The sequence below is a fragment of the Thermochaetoides thermophila genome (genome assembly GCF_000221225.1).
Source record: "Thermochaetoides thermophila DSM 1495 unplaced genomic scaffold scf7180000011822, whole genome shotgun sequence".
NCBI lineage: Eukaryota > Fungi > Ascomycota > Sordariomycetes > Sordariales > Chaetomiaceae > Thermochaetoides > Thermochaetoides thermophila.
The window spans coordinates 2252138-2272314 of NW_006383038.1; the positions used below are offsets into that span (position 1 = coordinate 2252138).

Consider the following 20177-nt stretch of genomic DNA (forward strand, 5'->3'; position numbering starts at 1 on the left):
CACGTTCCCCCCCCCCCCTTCTTCCCTCTGCGCCTGGGGAATGCCATGAAATTCGTGTACCCGACACCTCGTGCCTCATAGCGACCGGCAGAGCCATCCCGATTGTGTGCGCGGAGAAAGTGAGGTCCAAGGCCGAGATTGGCTGTGTTCGTGCTTGCGGAGGAATTCGGACTTTTGACAAAACACGCCCGTTTCACTGTCACAGCTTTCCCCGCCTGCCCAGGGATCTTGAGTCGGAGAAGAAGTGGGCGCCACTTCTTGTAGACCGCAATGTCACCCAGCGACGATCCGACAGACCCTAATGCTCTCCCTTCGGTCGAGCTCAAGTTCTCGCCCGGCCCTGGCGACCATGATCTTCATCTTCCCCAGCCCGAGCTCGGCTTGAGCCACCATGACGACGCCCTGGGAAGCATCACAGCAGCCGCTGCCGCCGCTGCCCACACAATGGCAGACGCTGCGAACTTTGGGGACTTTCCCTTCTCTTATCCTAACCCGTTAGGCGACGAACCCCTCGGCAACCTGTCAAGGACTGCCTTCGATGAGCATCCCCCAGATCTGTTCGCAACTCCTCAGCCGCAGGCCATGTCGCCTATCCAAGACCGGCCACAGGACTCGGGCAATTCCATCATTGTCCAGACCTCTGCATTTGTCGCTCCTGCCGCTGATACCCAGGGTCAGAGTCGTCCCACTCCCGACGCGTCCGAACACGACACGCCAGACAGCAATGTGAACGGCGTTAACTTGTTGGAGGAGCCGTTGTCAGATGAGTTCGGGCTGGCCACGACCGCGCCAGCTGAGGGGACAGAAATGGGAGGGGCAAAGCCCAAACCCGACAAGCCAGACTCGGTCCCGGCGTGGAGTGAGCTGAAGACGAAGGCTGGCAAAGAGCGTAAGCGTTTGCCCCTGGCGTGTATTGCTTGTCGTCGTAAGAAGATTCGGTGCTCGGGCGAGAAGCCCGCCTGCAAACACTGCTTGCGATCTCGCATTCCTTGTGTCTACAAGGTCACCGCCCGGAAGGCCGCCCCGCGAACTGACTACATGGCCATGTTGGACAAGCGGTTGAAGCGCATGGAGGAGCGCATTATCAAGATAATCCCCAAGCCCGAGCAGGAAGTCGCCCTCGCGAACGTAACTCGCGCCGTCGTCAAGCCTGCTATTCCGGGTACCTTGCCCGGCAATGGAAAGCCCGCAAACAAGAAGAGAGGCGCCGATGAAGCCTTCGGGCCGGATTTGGATCACTGGGCTCGGGCGCCCTCGCGAAGCAAGCTCGACGGCCCGAATAAGCCATCGACCATCCTGATTCAGGAGGCCGAAGAGAACAAGTTGCTGCTGGAAGGCGGCGACGCACTGCCGTCTAAGGAGATTCAGGAGCACCTTGCTGAGGTGTTCTTCGAGAATATCTACGGCCAGGCGTATCACCTACTGCACAAGCCCAGCTTTATGAGGAAGCTCAAGTATGTCAGGATGTACCCTTTGCCAGAACAGGAGCTGACCATTTGGCAGAGCTGGCACGCTTCCCCCGGTTCTGATATTATCGGTCTGCGCAATTGCTGCGCGCTTCTCGAACCATCCTAAGTTAAACACATACCCGAACTTTCTGCGCGGCGAGGAATGGGCAGCCGCCGCCCGCGATATCCTGATGAGGCGATACGACTGGCCTAACATCACGATCCTGACATGCCTTCTGATCTTGGGTTTGCATGAGTTTGGCACATGCCACGGCGGGCGCAGCTGGGCGCTGGGTGGGCAAGCCATCCGTATGGCATTTGCGCTCCAGCTGCACAAGGACCTCGAGCACGACCCGATGCGCGGATCAGGCAAATCGCAGTTCAGCTTCATCGACCGCGAGATCCGGCGGCGCACTATGTGGGCGTGCTTCTTGATGGATCGCTTCAACTCGTCAGGCACCGACCGGCCATACTTCATCAGAGAGGAGACGCTCAAGATTCCGTTGCCCATCAAGGAGAAAAACTTTCAGTACGATATGCCCGGGCCGACCGAGACGCTTAACGGACAGGTCCTCGAGCCGCTCTCAGAAGACAACCCGAACGAAGCCCGGGAGAACATGGGGGTCGCTGCGTGGATGATCAAGGCTATCGCCCTCTGGGGTCGCATCATCGCCTACCTCAACCAGGGGGGCAAGGAGCTGGATCCTCATCCGATGTGGAGTCCCGAGTCTGAGTACGCCAAGTTGCTCAAGCAGACAGAAGAGTTCCAGAATGAGCTGCCCGACTGTCTCAAGTACACGCCGGAGAACCTGAAGATGCACGAATCGGAGAACATGGCGAACCAGTTCCTGTTCCTCCACATCTCGATTCAGCAAAACATCCTCTTCATGAACCGTTTCGCCGTCTCCTCTCCAGGCGGACACTCCCTGCAGGATGTGCCCAAGACTTTCGTGACGAAGGCCGGCGCCAAGGCCTTTGCGGCTGCGAACCGCATCTCCGAACTGCTTAAGGATGCCGAATCGCACTTCATCACGGCGCCCTTCACCGGGTACTGTGCCTTCTTGTCGAGTACGGTGCACATATTCGGCATCTTCTCGGGGAACCCTAGCATGGAGGCAACGTCGAAACGGAATCTGGCTACCAACGTGCGCTTCCTGTCAAAGATGAAGCGCTACTGGGGCATGTTCCACTGGATGTCTGAAAATCTTCGCGAACAGTACCGTACATGCGCCGACGCTGCCCGCCAAGGTAACAAGGCCAGCGAAAATGCCTCTTCTTCGCCCATCTTCCAGTACGGCGATTGGTTCGACCGTTACCCACACGGTGTCTCGCAATCCGACTTCCTCGACCCTGCCGCCTACAAGAAGAAAGAAAAGGGAGACGATGCCGTGCTGGAACAGAAGCCTGAGTTGCATACTGTCGAAGAGTTCTTTACCAATCTGTCACCTAAGACTGCCGAGGCCGCTGTCGCAAACGGCATTCGTCCAGGCCAGCCGAATGCCCCCCAGCTCAACAAGCGCAAGCAGTCCATTACGCGTAAGCCCAGCATCGCCTCTTCCCGCGGACCCGATCAGCCCGTCGGTGTCGACCCTCTCCAAGCTGACTTTTCTCGCCATCACTCTCTAGCGACAGCAGAGCAGCTCCATGCCGCAGCCGCAGCAGCCCGTCTGCACCAGCGTTCCTACTCGGTCAGTGCTGCCAGCGCCGCCGGTGGACCCCCGCCGCTACAGACGACAGGACCTCCAGGACCAGGCTTCAGTCCCCTCGCCGTCGGACCCGCCAACCCCGCCTCCTACCCTACCTCTGCGCTATCCCCCGTCTCGCCGGTTGCCTTCTCGCATCCTCATCCCCCCGCCGCAGCTGCTCCTCCGTTCCATCACCCACATCATCATCATCATCATCATCATCCCGCTCCAGCCGCGTTCTTCCCCAACGACCCGTTCGCCATTCCCCTCGCCGCCACCCCTCCCCACGGCATGACGCGACTCGACCGCCAACTCGTGTTTGGCGCGTACGGCGCAGCGCACCATCATCACGGCAGCGCAGCCGATCCCGCCGGGCTACGCTGGGATGGTGAAACAGGACCCAACGGGGCATCTGCTGGGGCCGCCAACGGAAGTCGGGACACTCGGCATGCGCATCACCACTCATTGCATGGCGGGCATGATCCTGCTGCGGCCGCACTGCATGCGGCAAATTTGTTTCCGGCGGCGGAGCCTAGTTCGGCGTGGTTCATGCCATTTAATATGGAGCCGCCAGAAATTGGGCCGGATGGGGGATTAGGGGCTGGGGCTGGAGCGGGGCTAGATGCGTTCGGGGGCGTGTTTGGGGCCGGGGCAATTCATTAGGGGGTATTAACTTCGGGATGGCGTATTAAGGGCTTGAATTTGGATACCTTTCTTTCTTTCTTTTTTTTTTTTTTTGAGATGACGAAGTTAACGCTTGAGAAGCGACAAATCGCTCGCCATTGGCTAGTTTCTTTTATTTGGGGCGGTTGGTTTACTTACGGGATTAGCCATCAGTACGGTTTAAATGAATGGAAGCATCAAGAAGGGAGATACAGGCGTTTTTATTCTATCTCATCTTGACTATATAAAAGCAGCTGGAGTTGGCAGGAGGATAAAAGGGGGGGGTTCGTTCTCGGAGATATATTATTCACACACAACACATTTATTACAAATTTTGAACTTATCTCACATCTTGCTGGAACAGGCGGGAGACGCTACAAAGCTTTGAGATCCCCGATGATGAGGGTCGCAAACCTGTTGACCTGATATACCCACTTCTCCATTTACCTACCTACCTTCCTAACACAAACCTCTTTTTTTTTGGGATTTGCGCTGCAACAATGACGGATGATGGATGGACTGGACGGAACCATGGTCGGGACGGCCACGGACTGGACTGGATTGGGTTGGCTCGGGTCAGGTTGGGTCACATTGGTGTGGATGGGTTTTGGCTTTGTTATCGGCGATCTAGCATGGGAGGGAGGGAGGGAGGAAGGAGATAACAGTTCGATCATATATACCTACTACCATCTATTTCCTCTCAAGAGAGTCTCGTTTGCGTGCTGGCTGCTCAAGTTCGGATGATACGCAGCATATTTTCGATAGGTGCGCCAGATAAATATTTAGCGAGCGAATTCATCACTTTGGAAGAGATACGACTTTACTCCCTCACTTGCTAGATGACATATGACTCACCTACACTATGATCAAACCCGTCAAAAGCTGAGGGTTCCGAAAAAAGTGGGAGAGCATATCAACTCACGAGTAGACAAAGAAACGAGGTTTTACACAACACTACTCGACAGAAAACAAGAGAGAACTAGCCAGAGTTGCTTTCGTACGATTTAATTCTTGTCGTTATCTCAAGGGAAAAAAAAATTACAAACAGTAGTTATATATTTATAGAAAAATCCTAAGAGTACCTATGGAGAGGTAAGATATAAATAAACGCACCAAGTTGATCATCATATCCAAAAATCCAATGATCACCGGTAGACTTAGGCAAATAGATACCATACCGTACTACATATTCACCCCAACCCCAACCCCGTGTTAAATGCTAATTGTATGTGAACAACCTGAAGATGCAGCAAGAGATGAAGCTCTGCGAGACCATGTTGACAGGAGAGCGACTCATGCCTGGTTGCTTCTTATCTTGCAATTCGTGACAGTGCGTAAACCTGAACGGAGTGTGTCCTTGTCCACGTCGTTTCGCGAGTTTCCTGCATTATTTCTGTGCATTGTCCTTATGTGTGGTGTTCATGATGCCGAGATCATTGACCTTCTTTCAATCCGTAAAGCTCCATTGATAGATGTCCAACCGTAGTTCTTCCATAGCGCATGTCGCACCATGATAATTTCAATGCTATATCCAAGGTTGCAGTTGCGTCCCATAACACACCCATTGATCCAGTCAACGGGCATCCTTTGGGGGAAAAAAAAAGGAAAAAAAAAAAAACACTAACTTTCAACCATGCAACTTGAGAGGAAGTCACCTAGGGGTCTTACCATCCATACCAAAACCTCTCCCACCCCACCCCGGTCCCCGACCCCACCGCGACAGGCGACGGGCCCGGCATATTCGCCGCCGCAGCCGCCGCAAAGCCAGAGCCAGTCCCGGAGGAACCAGTGCCGGTCCAGGGAGCGAGAATGTAGTGCCTAGCCACCCAGATTACTAACCCTCCCAGCACGCCAACACTCCCCAGCACTTCGAGGACAAGCATGCCTTTGTGTTTAAGGTCCGAGGCGAGGTGAAGCAAGCCAAGGGGGTCTTGCGGTTCGTTGGTGTAGCGATGTTTGTGCTGGCGTGAGCGATGCGACTGGGATTGAGACTGGGAGCTGGCATGCAATCGCAGCGCCAAGGCCTCCCGTTCCTTCTCCCTCTCTCTCCTGGACCTCCTCCTCCCTCTACTATTCCTACTACCCGCTTCCCTCAACGGAACAAGTTGCCCTAATTCTTCTGGACTCACAACTCCCTCGCTCACACACTCTCCCACGACCCCCTTCACCCACGCCGCCCTCTCCTCCCTTGCCATCATCGCATACCTCTCCCGTTCTCGCTGCAAACTCTTCTGTAACTCAGCCGCCCAGTTCGCCAGTCTGACCTGCGCGCGGCGTTCCTCGGCGCGGGCATGATCCGCCAGACGGGCTAGAGCATACGAAGTTGATGCAGCATCGCCTGTTAATGATTGGGCTATGCCCATTCCATTTCCAGGAGACAGGGAGAAGGGTGGAGGAAGGGGGGATAGACAGGCAGAGGACGAAAGAGAGAACTGGGCAGCCCTCCAGGACAAGAACTTTCTCGCCGCGACATGCCTCAAACGCGCGAGACCAGCTGCCGAGAACAGGTCTGACACGAGCAGCGACAGGTCGGAGGGGATCAGGGGTTGGACATAGTCCGGGGACATGAGAAGGGAGGCGTCCATGGTTTCGTGGTCGGCGGAAGGGGCGGAGGAGATGGCGTATATGCCGGTACCTCCGGGGCAGTTGAGGTCGGGATGGAAAGCGAAGAGCCGAAGCGACGATCCGTGGAGTTGGGAGGTGAGTTGAGATTTGAGGGATGTGATTTGAGAGGGAGTCAAGAGGTCGGATTGAGAGAGGAGGATGACCACGTTAGTGAGGGGGGTGAGTGTGCGAAGGTAGTGGATGTCGGGAGGTTGGAGGGCTGAAACCGTCAGCAGGGAGCTTGATAGGTTGGATCTAGCAGGAAGCTTACCTCCAGAGACAAGATAGAGCACAACATCGACCTGAACACCACCCTCACCACTGAGGAGGTTCAGCATATCCGTCTCGCTCAGCGAGTTGCCATATATCCTCCTCAAATGGCCCTCAACATACTCCACAACCGGCGTGATAGTATCCATAGCCTGTCACGTCAGCATCATCTTCATGATAAAAAATCACCTCTACAAACACTTACCGAAGATCCGCTCCCAAACCCAGGCGTATCAACAAAGCACACATTCCGATCCAGCACTGCATCCCCCAAGTTCTTCCTCCTCCTCAAGATGGGCAAATCCCCCATTTCTTCCGTCCACCACTCCGGATACGGCTTGGTACTGGCATAAATCTCCGTAATCCTTTCCGTACCCACACCGTCCTCTTTACTTCCCCTCCTCTGCTTCTCTTTCTTCCCCAAGAGGGTACTAGACGACCCCCGTGGAAACGCTGACGGCGTAATAGGATCCACATGCACGATATGCTCGCACGACTGAACAATCGCCTTGATTAACGACGTCTTCCCCACGCCGCTATCCCCCGCAATCAGCACCTTCACCCTGCCCAGGCGCTTGCCCTCGTCTGTGAACGGCCGCCGGCTGGGCATCTTGATGCTGGGCATGATTAGCTGCGGCGCACTGCCGCTGTCCATCAGGGACGAGCTGGCCCCCAAGTCGGCGACAGACTGCTGTTCTTGTTGCTCCTCCTGCTGTGGTTGGCTTGGGACTTCAATATGGTCCCCCATAGTGCTCAGCGCACAACTATCAAAATCGTCCTCCGACAAGCACAATGAGTTCCTACGCGACGAGCTCGCGCTGCTGCTGACTACCGACGCCGGGCGGCTGTGGCCCATTAAGATGGGAGTCAACGGCTGCGACGAGAGGAGGTCTGGTGTCTCGCTGGGGCGAGGGCAAGGGGAGACAGAAACGGAGCGAGAGGAAAGTTGGTCGAAATCGGATGGCAAGGTCAGGGGCAGAGGGTCTTTATTAGCGGATGAAGGGGAAAACCTGCTTGAGGGATAGTCCCGGTTGTTGCTGCTGCTGCTGCTGCTGCTGCTGCTGCTGCTGCTGCTGCTGCTGCTGCTGTTGTTGTTGTTGTTGTTGTTGTTGTTGTTGTTGTTGTTGTTGTTGTTGTTGTTGTTGTTGTTGTTGTTGTTGTTGTTGTTGTTGTTGTTGTTGTTGTTGTTGTTGTTGTTGTTGTTGTTGTTGTTGTCGACAGTTTGCGGGCGACCTCGAGTTGATGGCTTGGGGAGATCAAAGAGGCTTTCGCCGGATGGGACACGACGGGAGTGATGCAGATGATGATGTGGGTCCTTTTGGCGATGATGATGATGAAGAGGAGGAGGAGGAGGAGGAGGAGGAGGAGGAGGAGGAGGAGGAGGATGATGATGATGGGAATGAGGAGCAGCTGAATGTTGTTGATAGGAGCCAGAAGAAGAATGGATGGTCGATTCGTCGCCAAAGAAAAAGGTCATTTGCGGGGCAGGCGGCAGGCTGAAGGTAGAGGGACCGTCAGCACTGGAACGGGAGCGGGCGACATGGTCGCCGGGTGGTAGGGAACGCATTGTGACGTGATGCAAGTGGTGATGGCTGTTGTAGTGATGGTGTTGGCGGCGGAGTGGCTATGCGCACATCGATAAGCTCTTCGATAGCGGCTTGACGAGCTGGAATCAAGCAGAGAATCGATCGATCCAGCAATGGGAGGCTGTCGTGTATACTTTTTGTTGGTCGTTTGGACGGTGTGGACGCGCCAAGCAGACAAAGCACGAGCTTTGGCGGAAAGTCGAAGCTCAGGAGCTCGGTCGCAGCTCAGACTCGAAGCCTCTCACAAAGAGTCAAAGTCAAGTCAGCAGTTCTGCTTAGATGGAGACGAAGAGGAGCCGACGTGGTGACAACGTAATTCGCTAGGGCCCGCAGGGTTGGATAAGAGGGCGGAGAACAGGGAAAAAGACAAAAAGACAGGAAGAAGCCTGACAAGGAAGACAGGGAGAAGGCTAGGTAGACAAGAGGGGCTCTACACCACATCGATCGTGCCCGAGCTCACGCCGCACCAGAATGAGCTGACCCAAACGTCGTCACTTACCACTGCTGTTACAGTCGTTCTGCAAGGTCTGCGATGACAACGGTTGTTGTCGCACAAATGGTACGAATACCGTGTCTTGTCTGTAGCGCCGCGTCTCACAAAAAAAATCATGCAAAAATCGCAGAAAATCAGAATATATTCCTGTCTCTCTGCCGAGTTGCGGCTGGTTGAAGATATGTGTATTGAAGATAGTAGAAGGCGGTCTGCTATACAAACAGCGGCAGCGACAGCGACCAGAAAGTCGGCCGTTAACCCGCCAGTCTGCACTGCAACAAATTCGCAATTGATGCAAGTGCAAGAAGAGGGTGGAGCAAATGGATGGGACAACCCAAGCGGACGGACACTTGAGAGGCGGCGGCGGGGGATAGGATTTGGGGAACGCGAGTCTGCGAGAGCGAATGGCGGTGATGATGTTGGGGCTGCGGACTGGGCTGCTGCAGCGAGGGTGGACCCTCCGTCTTGGCCCCGCTCATGCCGCCCGCACGTTCCCCCGCCCCACCCACCCCCAAACATAGGGAGTGGGGCACGTGCGGGTCCGGTGAGCCACAGGCAGCCCCGCCCTAAACGGTGTGTCCACTGAGACAACAGCGCCGGGGCTGTCGCGCTACAATCTTCACTTGTCACATGCACCTGGATGCTGCAGGGTCTATGGCATTCTACTGGCTCTCACATCTGGGGCCATGGGACTTTTGGAGGAGAAGAGAAGAAAAAGCATTCTTCATGCAAATTACGCTTGTCATTTCTCGTTTGTATGCTATCTGACTTTCAACTCCAGCTCGTATCCTCATCTACCTCCATGAGTGCAGATGTGAAGTCCATAGAACTCAACTCAGGCGCAAGAGGAGTTGATAAGATGTGCGATACTTAGGCTCATCGAGCAAGGCTGGCGCGTAGAGCCAGGCCCATTACATGCAACGTATCAACGTATCATACTTGTAATGTACATCACCCGACATCATTATCATCAGCAACCCAGCTGTTTCCCCAACTCCTCAACTCCATCCGTAGATTGATGACCATGTGTTGTTTCCCGCCAGAGGCAAGATCAGACTCTGTAGAGAGTCGATGGGGAGGCAGAAAAGGCAATGAGTCCAGAAGTGGGCTGCTCAGTCCCCATACTCAATCCTCAACCAAGGGTTCCAAGCCCTACTCCCTCTCCTTCTCCCTCCCTTCAACAGCAATAACCACACCCCCTCTACCCTTCCTCCTCACAGCAGCCCTCTCCTCTTCATTCATCATCCCCTTCTCCTTCTCCCTCTCACGTTCCCTCTCCCTCTCTCTCTCCCTCTCTCTAGCCCTCTTGACCCCCGCCCCACCGGCAGCAGCAACCAACCCCGTCAGACTCGCCATGCGCCGTGTCTCACGCAGCAAGCGCTCGCGATCACGGTCTCTGTCGCGTTCGCGTTCACGCTCACGTTCACGGGTCTCGCGTATGTCGAGATTTGCGGTGTGGTTATTGTTAGTGGTATTCGAGACAACAGAGGAGCGACGGCTGATGTCGCTGGCTGGAGGGGCGGCAATTGCTGCGCCAGTGGCGGCTGAAGTACGCGAAGGCGGAAGAGGAGGGGGAGGAGGAGGAGGGAGGGGGGGGCGGGAAGTCGTTGGAGTTGTAGCTGTTGGAGCCGGTGTTATTGGCATTGTTGTTCGAGGTGATGTTGGAGTTTTTTGAGTTATTTTCGACAGATGTATCAGCAGCAGAAGAGCTGATGTCCTTGCCGCTGCGATGACGGTCGCGATCCCGCTCACCACGATCTCTGTCGCGCTCACGATCACGATCCCTCTCGCGATCCCTGTGCCTGTCACGCTCTCTATCCCTCTCACGGTCCCTATCCCTCTCGCGCTCACGATCACGCTCACGGTCGCGATCCCTGTGACGGTCACGATCCCTCTCACGCTCGCGCTCCCGCTCACGATCTCTTTCCTTCTCCCGATCGCGGCGATCCCGGCGCTCCCTCTCACGCTCCTTATCTTTCTCCCTGTCCCTGCGATCGCGATCACGCTCACGGTCCCTCTCACGCTCTCTATCCCGCTCGCGATCCCTGTCTCGATCGTGATCCCTCTCTCGGTCGCGATGCGAAGACCGATGGCTGCTAGACTTATGCCGATCGTCTTTCTCCCGGTCGCGGTCACGCTCACGATCGCGGTCCCGTTCACGATCCTTTTCTTTCTCACGGTCCCGATCCTTTTCTCGCTCACGACGGTCCTTACGACGGCTTGAGCGGCGAGAATCATCTTCCTGACCACCACTGGCAGCAGCAGGAGGAGGAAGAGGAGGAGGAGGAGGGAAAGACCCATCCCGAGATTCCTGACCTTGGACTTGGTAATCCTGCTCCTGGAGCATCTGCTGTTGCTGTTGATCCTGTTCTTGATTATAAGTGTCCTCTTCGTAAGTAGACTGCTTTCTGCGATGCGACGACCGATGGCCATGGCGGTCTGCAGCGCTAGTATTCTCCTCCTTCTCGTCAAGCGGCGGCGGTGAGTTAGACCGCTCCTGTGCCCTGCGACGGCTGCCGCGACGACGATGACGGTCGTAACTGCGGCTGCGACTGCGAGACTTGCTGCGACCACGGTCACGGTCACGGTCACGATCTTTCTCTCGATCACGCTCACGGCTAGCGCCCCGGCTGGCCGACGCGCCAACGCCAGCAGGAGACTTTGAGCGATCGCGGCCACGCTCCTTCTCGCGCTCTCTATGCCTCCGGCTGCTACTAGTATACTCACGATCAACATCACGATCCCGGTCCCGATCACGATCAACATCACGGTCCCGGTCCCGGTCCCTCTCCCGGTCTCGAGGGCTCCTGCTGCGATCGCGATCCCGATCGCGATGTTGATGAGAGTGCGAATGCGAATGGTGATACCGCTGCTGATGCTCGTACCCGCTTCGACCACCACTACCATGGTAGGACGGACTACGAGACCTGCCACGCTCACGCTCATACCTCTCACCACTGGTCGAAGGGGCACCAGACCCACCACTGGCGTTGCCGCTGCCGCCAGGGCCGTAGCCATAGCCACTGCCGCCGCCGGGGCCAGCGCCACCATGGCTGGACCCGGGGCCGCTGAAGCCCCCACCGCCGGACATCATATTATTGTTATTGTTGACAGGCTTATCGTCATCAAGCAAGCCACGAGCCTGCAGATGCTTGTAGCTTGTATTAGGCAAACCGCGGAGCATGGCCTTGGGGCCCTTGGGCGCATTGGCCGGCACGTCAGGGTTAGGCGGCGGCAGCCCGTCTCCTCCCATGCTAAAGTTGTTAGATCCACCCTGCTGACTGGCATCGCCCTCTTGCTGTCCGTCTTCACCCTCGCGGAGCTGACGCCCAAACTCGTCCACATTGTTGCTATTGTCCTGGCTGCCGTCACCCATATCGCCGCCAAAGCCCCCCTGGAACTGGGCGTTCATGTTGTACGAGCCGCCATAGCCGTTAAAGCCACCGTAACCTCCTAGGTAACCGCCGCGACCGCCGTACCCGCCATACCCGTACCCGCGGCCCCGGCCCCTACCGCGGAACCCAAATTGATAATTCCGGCGATAGTCATGGAACTGGTTCTGGCCATAATTACCTTGATTGAAGGGACCAACTGGACCTGTCTGGAAGCAACCAGCAGAGTTGTTAAACGTGCCAAAATCACCATTGCCCATGCCAGAAGCGCTTGGATGATTGAAATTATCTTGGCCGACATTCCATGATGCTTGTTGCTGCTGTCCGTTGTTCCAGTTATCGGCATCGCCTCCGTAGCCTCCCATGCCGCCCATATTCATGTTCATGCCGTTCATGCCCATGCCTTGAAAACCCCCGCTCATGTACATCTGCATCATCATCGGGTCCATGTTCATGCCTGGCATGCCTTGAAAGTGTTAGTAATTAACCAGGAATCCTGAAGTTGCTCAGGACACTCACCCATCATGGGAAAATTAAAACCATTCTGCATGGCCATCATCATCTGCATCTGGTCGAATCCGGCCGGGAAGAAGCCGTTCATGGGCCCGAACTGACCCTCACTAGGGCCTTCGGCGTTCTGGTCCTCGTCGCCGTTCTCATTGCCCTCGTTCTGGGCTTCGTCACCTTCGCCGCCCTCGGCCTCGTCGCCAGCTTTCTCGGCAGGGACGAGGGCAGTCGAGGACGCCTCTGGCTCCTCAGCACCGTCCTGAGGCGCCTGCTCCTGGAATATGTTAGAAAACATGGAAAGTCGCGGGGAAAAAAAAAATCCACTGCTGAATAAACCTACATCATCTACAGGCCTCTCATCCTGGGCTTCCTGGTCATGCATGCCCTCCGCACGCTCCTGACCATCCATAGCATTCTCAGCCGCAGGCTCAGCTGAATCCTGAGGCTGCTCCTCGACCTGAGCGGAGACCTCCTCCACAGAAGGCTTCTGCTGCTCCAGACTCATCGTCGGGGTAGCCGACACCGGACTAGGATCAACTGGGGTAGCGGGGGCAGCATCTTTAGGCCGGCTAGACTCGCGCTTCTTCTCCTCGGTACGCAGGAACACGCGGATAGTCGTGCGCAGGGGCTTGTACGGCTTGCAGTCGTCGATCGAGAGCGGCGAGTGTTCGCACACGGGGCACGACGAAGGTAAAGTTGAGTAGCAGCTCTCACAAATGGCCTGCTCGCAGCACGGCAGGCGGTATGCGTTGACGGCTAGCTTGCTGCAGATGGCGCAGCGCAGCTTCGCGGGGATGTCTTCCTGCGCGAGGGAGCTAGATTGGGTTTGCCTCGGTTAGCGGAGTGAATAACAACAATGGGGCTGTCGACTCGCAGGTCGGCCAATTCAGTACCTTATCAGCTCCAGCTGTGCGTCGGTCAGGGCAAGCGATGCCGCCATGGTGAAAGCGTGTGAAAGGGTACAATCGAAGTGGTCTGCATCAATGATCGCGCCAGATAAGACCGACTTAGAAAAGGCACACCGGAAGCATTTGGGTGCGGCCGACCACGCGGAGATTGCCAGATGCGCAACGAGCCGAAGATTGCTCGGAGCCGACAATAGCAAGGTCACAACCAAAGGGTCGTCGCGTCTTCTGGAGAAGGGAGCTCGGCTGGTGCGCCGGTTGGTCGGTAGGTCGATTGATGAGATAGGGCGAAAGTCGATGAGGCAGAAATGGCAGAAATGGGGGACCTTGTCGATCGCTGCGGGGTGAAACTGTGCTCGCTGACACGCAGCGACCCCCTTTTTTTAAGAGAAGGCAAAGGTGAAGAAAGTAGAAGAAGAAGGGTAAAATAAAATGGTGATTAGGTTGGTTGAAGGGAATTGCGGCGACAGGTCGAAGGAACTGGTGGCTTCCTGTCGCGCATCGGGCGTCACAATCTGCGCGTGCAAAATTTGGCATGACGGCGCCGCACGTGCACCTTGCTTACGTACCAGACTGGCACTGTATACTAAGTACCGCTTCGCACGGTGTGCCAAGGCCCTTATCGTTCGACAGCTGGGATGGAGCCCCCAGTATGGTTGCTGGAGATGAGAGGGAGAGAGACTGATCGTTTCATAAAGTCCTGAAGTCACATTACGGACTATTTCATAGAACACTGCAATTCAGAGTACATTCGCTAGAGTAGGAGGATGCCCAACGGAAAGAGGAAAGAAGCAGGAAAAGCCACAAAGCCCAGTCACTATGTACTCCCGCCACCAACCCACCCATAAACCAACCCAAAATGCCAACAACGCCCCCTCCTCCCTCTCAGCAAGCACAGGCATTCTCCTGACCACTTTCTCTCGCCGTGTTAAGGTTGACTCTCTGCTCCTCTGTCCGGGTAGCCGCATGAGACCCTGGCCCACGAGTCGTCTTAAGCGACGTCTCTGGAATAGCCAGTGCAATGGCTGTAAACACTTCATTCACATTATAGCCCGTTTTAGCACTGGTCTCGAAGAATAGTAGGCCCTCCTCCTCGGCATACGCTTTGGCCTCCTCGGTCGAGATCTTTCGGGCATCGCCCGACTCTTCCTCGCCTCCCGCAGCAGCGGCATCGTCCTCCCCCGCCTGGTCGCCGACGCCCGCGCCGCCAGCCCCGCCGTCGTTCGTCAGGTCGAGCTTGTTGCCAACAAGGGCGATCACGATGCCAGGCGAGGCCTGGCGCTGCAGCTCGGCGACCCAGTGCTTCGCCTTGATCAGCGAGCTCGGCTTTGTCAGGTCGTAGACCACCAGGGCGGCCTGCGCGTTACGGTAGTACATCGGAGCCAGAGAGGCGAACCGTTCCTGGCCTGCCGTATCCCAGATCTCGAACTTGATGGTCCGCGTGGGTAGGTTGCATTTCTGCGTCAGGAAGGCGGCTGTCAAAGGTCAGCGACGGCATGCTCAGACGGAACCGGAGTTCAACGAGGGATAACGGACCTCCTATCGTTGGCTCCTTGTTCTCCTGGAAGTCGTTGTTGACAAAGCGAAGGACGAGCGAGGACTGCATCAAAACTGATCAGCATACGTCGAGCCGAACAAGAGGGGAGAAAAAAATAACATGAGGTTACCGACCTTGCCGACGGCAGCCTCTCCGAGCAGCACCAGCTTCACGCTGCTGCTTGGCCTAGGAGCGTTCTGATCAGCCATGATGGCGGTGCTTTGATAGATAGTTGGTGGCGTATGGCCGGTTAGAAGAAAAGTAACAATAAGTCCGCAGCGGAGGGCGATGCGACGTGGGGTGTTGGTGCTGGAGATCGATTAAAAAGAGGGACGGGAGGTGCGGTTGCGCGGCGTGGGTTGTTGGGGACTGGAGAGATCGGGAGTGTGTGTGAAGCCTGGCCAGTGACGTGATACGGGGATCCTAGAGCCTGCAACAAGCTCGCTTCGCTCGGGACTGAAATGCAACGACGACGCAGCCCGCAGGAGGGCCGCCTTGCCAACGAGGTGCTGGAGCCACTGGAAGCGCTGGCCGGTGGGCAACCTAACGCACACTGTGCGACGTCCCGGCAAAGCACAAGCCACATCGCAGGTGGGAATTTGAGGACATACGCCAGCCAATCATCTGCTCCTTTGCGCTTGAACTTCAAGATCTCCACAGCGCCCCACTAAAAAGTTCGGAATCACCAATTCAAAGTTTCTGCAGTTCACCATCCTCGATCTTTACCCTCTGTTGTTGGGTTTCTCGCTGAAGGCATTCGACACCGAGAACCCAGACCACTGAGCAATGGCGCCACCAGCTGTTAAAGGCGCCAAGGGCGCCAACAGCGCCGTCAACGGCGATGCCGCCGACACCATTCCTTCTGTCCCCAAGAAGCCTCTGTTCGACGACGAGTCGAGCAGCGAGGAAGACCAGGAAGAGGGAGGCGTTCAGCTCAAGATCAACGAGGAATACGCCCGTCGGTTCGAGTACAACAAGAAGCGCGAGGAGCTCCAGAGGCTTCAGGAGAAGTACAAGGGCAAGAACATTCTGGCCGACGACGATGAGGAAGAAGAATCCTCCGAGTCCGAGACCGAGGACGATGACGCCGTCCTCATGACGGAAGAGCTGGATCGCGAGATTTCAGCCACGCTCCAGGCCATTCGCAATCGCGATCCCAAGATCTACGACAAGAATACCGTCTTTTACACGCCCTTCGATCCTGACAAGCTGCCGACCAAGAAGGAGGAGAAGCCCATGACCCTGCGCGACTACCACCGCGAGCGCTACCTGAGCGGCGATGTTGGCGCCGAAGACGATAAGGATGGCGAAGCAGCTGGCAAGAAGACATACGTGCAGGAACAGGAAGAGATCAAGAAGTCCATCATCTCCGAAATCAACCGCGTTGCCGCCGAGAACAATGACGATGAGGACTGGAGCGACGACGACGCCTTCATCAAGCCTGTCAAGAGGGAGGAGGCCGAAAAGAAGCCTACGGTCAAGCTCACCGAGGAGGATATTGCTAATGCTGATAAAAATCCCGAGGAATTCTTGGAAAAGTTTATGGCTTCCAAGGCTTGGCTACCTGAAGATAAGGAGCACAACTGGCAGGCGTTCGAGTCTGACGAAGGCGAGGGTGATGATATCGACCTTGCCGAGGAGTTCGAGCATGCCTACAACATGCGTTTTGAGGACCCAGAGAAGAGCAACGAATTCCTGCAGACCTACTCTAGACGGATGGCGGCGATGCGCTCGGCCAGGAAGGAGGAAATCTCGGGCCGCAAAAAGAAGCGTCAGGAAGAGAAGGAGAGAAAGGAGCGCGAGAAAAAGGAGCGCGAGGCCGAACGGGCTCGCCTGCGGAAGCTCAAGATTGAGGAGGCTTCGGAGAAGCTCGCCAAGATCAAGGAGGCTGCCGGCATCCGCGGTAAGGATCTCAAGGAGGAAGAGTGGCTCAAGATCTTGGAAGATGCTTGGGACGACGACAAGTGGGAGGAAGTCATGCAGAAGTACTTTGGTGACGAGTATTACAATGAGGCCGACGAGGAGCTTATGTCGAGCGACGAGGAGGAGGGCGAGGATGGCAAGAAGAAAAAGAAGAAGCCGAAGAAGCCCAAGTGGGACGACGACATCGACATTAAGGATATCGTCCCCGACTTTGAGGACAAGCCGCCAGTCACGCTCTCCGACGAAGAAAAGACCCAGGGCGAGGCCGCTGAGGCGGAACAAGACGAAGAGTCCGGCTCTGACTCGGAGGACGAAGGCCCGGCCAAAAAGAAGCGCAAGACAACCAAGGACATCAAGAAGGAGCGGATAGCCGCGAAAAAGCAAGCCAAGGCTGAACTTGCCAAGATCGAGCAGCTCGTCGACACCAAGATGGAGTTAGAGAACCCCCGCGCGCTCGAGAAGGCCGCTCTCAAGGACAAGAAACGCCTCGGCCTGGAAGACGGCATGCCCAAGTTCCGGTACCGCGAGGTCTCGCCAGAGTCGTTCGGTCTCACAGCCCGCGATATCCTCCTTGCTCCTTCCGACGCCGCGCTCAACCAGTTCGCCGGCCTCAAGAAACTTGCCACCTTCCGGGAGCCGGAGAAGAAGGCGAAGGACAAGAAACGGTTGGGCAAGAAGGCGCGCTTGCGCAAGTGGCGCCGCGAGGTGTTTGGCAAGGAGTACGAAAAGACAGGGCCGACATATGGGTTTGAAAAGCTGCTTGCCGAGAATGGTGAAGAGGCTGCCACGGGGGCCAATAGTTTCAAGCTGGGCAAACGGAGGGAGAAGGAGAAGTCAAAGGATAAAAAGGATAAGAAAGAGAGTGGACAGAGCGGTGAACCTGGCAGCGCGCATATTATTGATGGCGAGAGGAAGAAGAAGAGGAAGAGGAGCAAAAAGAATAAGAACAAGAGCGGTGAGGCAGCGGCTCAGTAAATGATCGAGTCAAGATGGGGGGATTAATTGTATCGTAGGCTGGCGTTTGGCTGTTTCTAGAAAGGATGTTGGAATGGGCTAAGTAGATAAATGGATGGCAGTATTTAGCAAGACATATATGACTACATATGGTTCACGGCCAAGGTGTAAAAAGCTCTCCGGTCAGCGCACCAACCCTAAGCGGTAAGATGACCAGCTGCGAAAACACCTCTAAGGGTTTTACTTCGAAATCGGCGATATGGAGAACGCCAGCCTCGTCGCTCGATCTCCCCGTCCCCGCCCCCCCCCCTTTCTCTCCCAACCGAAACCCCTCCCGCCCCTTGAGGGAAAGCGCGAATCCCTGCCACTTGACCATTTGCTGGTCAAAGTGGGAGGGGCTGGTTGTAAAAAGGAAGGTATTAGGGGTAGTATATATAGTTTGGAATGGGCGAAGAGGGGGGGAGTAAGCAAGGAGAGAGGGAAGGTACGGCCCAAAAAGAAAGGGAAGGAGAGAAGGAGAGGACCCTGGGGAGGGGCCAACCTAAGGTTTGTATCGGTGATTGTAATATTCTCAAGCTTCTCGCTACCTTTAGAAGATAAAGACCAGTAATCTTCTTTTATGTATTACTCGAGATTCTGTCATACAGATCATCTGATTTCATCTAGAATGACATTGTTTTAGCTTGACTCAAGTTTTTGTTGACCACTATATCAAGGTGTTCGTCCAGGAGTACTGTCTGCTGCCTTTCAAAACGGCGAAAGCACCCTAGATCAGCAGCTCACTGCACTTGTATTATCTTGGTTATTTTTGAGCATACATTTATCATGTTCATCGCAGTTTAACAATAACTGAGTTACAGCTAGACCACAGTTTTCATATCTCCTTGTTAAAGAGGTGAGAGCGAGATGCTTGAAGCGCACGGCCAACATTAAAGGGTTAGGGTTGTCATCTATCCTAGTCTTATCGATAAGCTCTCGACCGACCTCATAAACACCAGCGACCTTCCTCTCCCCCCAACCCATCCGTCCTCAACCCAACCCAACACCAACACCCGAAAAAATGACCTCAACAGTCGACAGAGACCTCCTCCAATGGGCGCGCGATGCAGCCTCCCGCGGCGAAGACCTCTTCGCGCTCCTCGGCACAGATGCAACCGCCACCGAATCCGACATCCGGCGCGCCTTTCGGCGCCGCGCGCTCACCGCGCACCCCGACAAGGCGGGCGCGAACTATGACCCGGCGCTCTACGAAAAGCTCGAGCGTGCGAGGGATACATTACTTAGTAAAGAAGCGCGGGATGTATACGAGGCAGAGATGAGGGCCGTGATGCAAAGGAAATTGGAGAGGGAAAGGATGGGGGAGAAGAGGAGACGATTGGTAGAAGACTTGGAACGGAGGGAGGAAGAGGCGCTGAAGAGGCAGAAGATGGGGGTACAGAGGCAGACAGAAATTGATCAGGAGAAGGCGGCGATGATTGCAAGGGGGAGGGCGAAGATGGAGGAGCTGAGAAGATTGAGAGAGGAGGCAGAGGTTAGGGAGCGGTTGGCGAGGGAGAAGGAGGAGAGGGAGAAAGGGTTGTCACGATCGGGGACGGAGACGCCGGTGCCTCTGGCGGTTGAGCAGGGTCGGACACAAGGTCAGAAAGAGCAGATGCACGATGCTTCGGCTTCGGCGCCGGCCTCAGCAGCTGACGGGGACGACTATGATGCGCGGATTGCCGAGCTTGAGAGACGCTTGCGCGAAAAGCAGGAGAAGAAGGCTGCTAAGAGGGCACAGCGTGAAGCGAAGAAGGTCGGAGAAGACAGTAGCGAGACGCCGAAAGAAGCTGCTCCAGAGCTCAAGGATACGACACAGCCTTCGCAACCGCCGCCAGCACCTTCACGACCTGATAGCCCTGCCGCTGCTGCTCCAACTGCGTCAGAGCCCGCGCAGGACAAAGAAACAACGACAACGACAACAACAACAACAACAACATCAACATCAACATCATCATCATCATCATCATCATCATCATCCAACCCTCCCAAGGCCAGTGAGCGGTTCGCGTCAACCATGGCTAGACTCAGGGCCGCGCAAGCCAAAAGGGAAGAAGAAAAAAGACGAAAGGCAGAAGAGGCAGCACGGGCTGCTGCAGGAGCCGCTTAAGGTTCACTTCTCGAGGTTCTTTTTCTTTGGATTTTAATGGCAATAGAGTGGAACAACCTGAATG

General features: G+C 55.8%; 6 protein-coding genes across 6 annotated transcripts; 3 read left to right on the forward strand and 3 right to left on the reverse strand.

Moving 5' to 3' along the window:
- Positions 1 to 270: 270 nt before the first annotated feature.
- On the forward strand, positions 271 to 3796 carry CTHT_0070590 (putative transcriptional regulatory protein; the record flags this gene model as incomplete). Its single annotated transcript, XM_006697271.1, has 2 exons — positions 271 to 1454; positions 1504 to 3796. 2 exons carry the CDS (start codon positions 271 to 273, stop codon positions 3794 to 3796), a joined length of 3477 nt encoding a protein of 1158 aa, XP_006697334.1.
- Positions 3797 to 5460: 1664 nt separating this feature from the next.
- CTHT_0070600 (putative GTP binding protein) lies at positions 5461 to 8237 on the reverse strand (the record flags this gene model as incomplete). The annotated part of the gene is made up of 4 exons (XM_006697272.1): positions 5461 to 6822; positions 6876 to 7544; positions 7681 to 7916; positions 8198 to 8237. 4 exons carry the CDS (start codon positions 8235 to 8237, stop codon positions 5461 to 5463), a joined length of 2307 nt encoding a protein of 768 aa, XP_006697335.1.
- Positions 8238 to 9901: 1664 nt separating this feature from the next.
- CTHT_0070610 (uncharacterized protein) lies at positions 9902 to 13588 on the reverse strand (the record flags this gene model as incomplete). The annotated part of the gene is made up of 5 exons (XM_006697273.1): positions 9902 to 10247; positions 10303 to 12598; positions 12661 to 12922; positions 12989 to 13463; positions 13542 to 13588. 5 exons carry the CDS (start codon positions 13586 to 13588, stop codon positions 9902 to 9904), a joined length of 3426 nt encoding a protein of 1141 aa, XP_006697336.1.
- An 850-nt stretch (positions 13589 to 14438) lies between these two features.
- Positions 14439 to 15299, reverse strand: CTHT_0070620 (vacuolar protein sorting-associated protein 21-like protein; the record flags this gene model as incomplete). The annotated part of the gene is made up of 3 exons (XM_006697274.1): positions 14439 to 15028; positions 15090 to 15153; positions 15225 to 15299. 3 exons carry the CDS (start codon positions 15297 to 15299, stop codon positions 14439 to 14441), a joined length of 729 nt encoding a protein of 242 aa, XP_006697337.1.
- A 577-nt stretch (positions 15300 to 15876) lies between these two features.
- On the forward strand, positions 15877 to 17988 carry CTHT_0070630 (uncharacterized protein; the record flags this gene model as incomplete). The annotated part of the gene is made up of 1 exon (XM_006697275.1): positions 15877 to 17988. The coding sequence occupies one exon, from the start codon at positions 15877 to 15879 to the stop codon at positions 17986 to 17988; it is 2112 nt and encodes a 703-aa protein (XP_006697338.1).
- Positions 17989 to 19027: 1039 nt separating this feature from the next.
- On the forward strand, positions 19028 to 20113 carry CTHT_0070640 (uncharacterized protein; the record flags this gene model as incomplete). The annotated part of the gene is made up of 1 exon (XM_006697276.1): positions 19028 to 20113. The coding sequence occupies one exon, from the start codon at positions 19028 to 19030 to the stop codon at positions 20111 to 20113; it is 1086 nt and encodes a 361-aa protein (XP_006697339.1).
- Between the last annotated feature and the right edge of the window lie 64 nt (positions 20114 to 20177).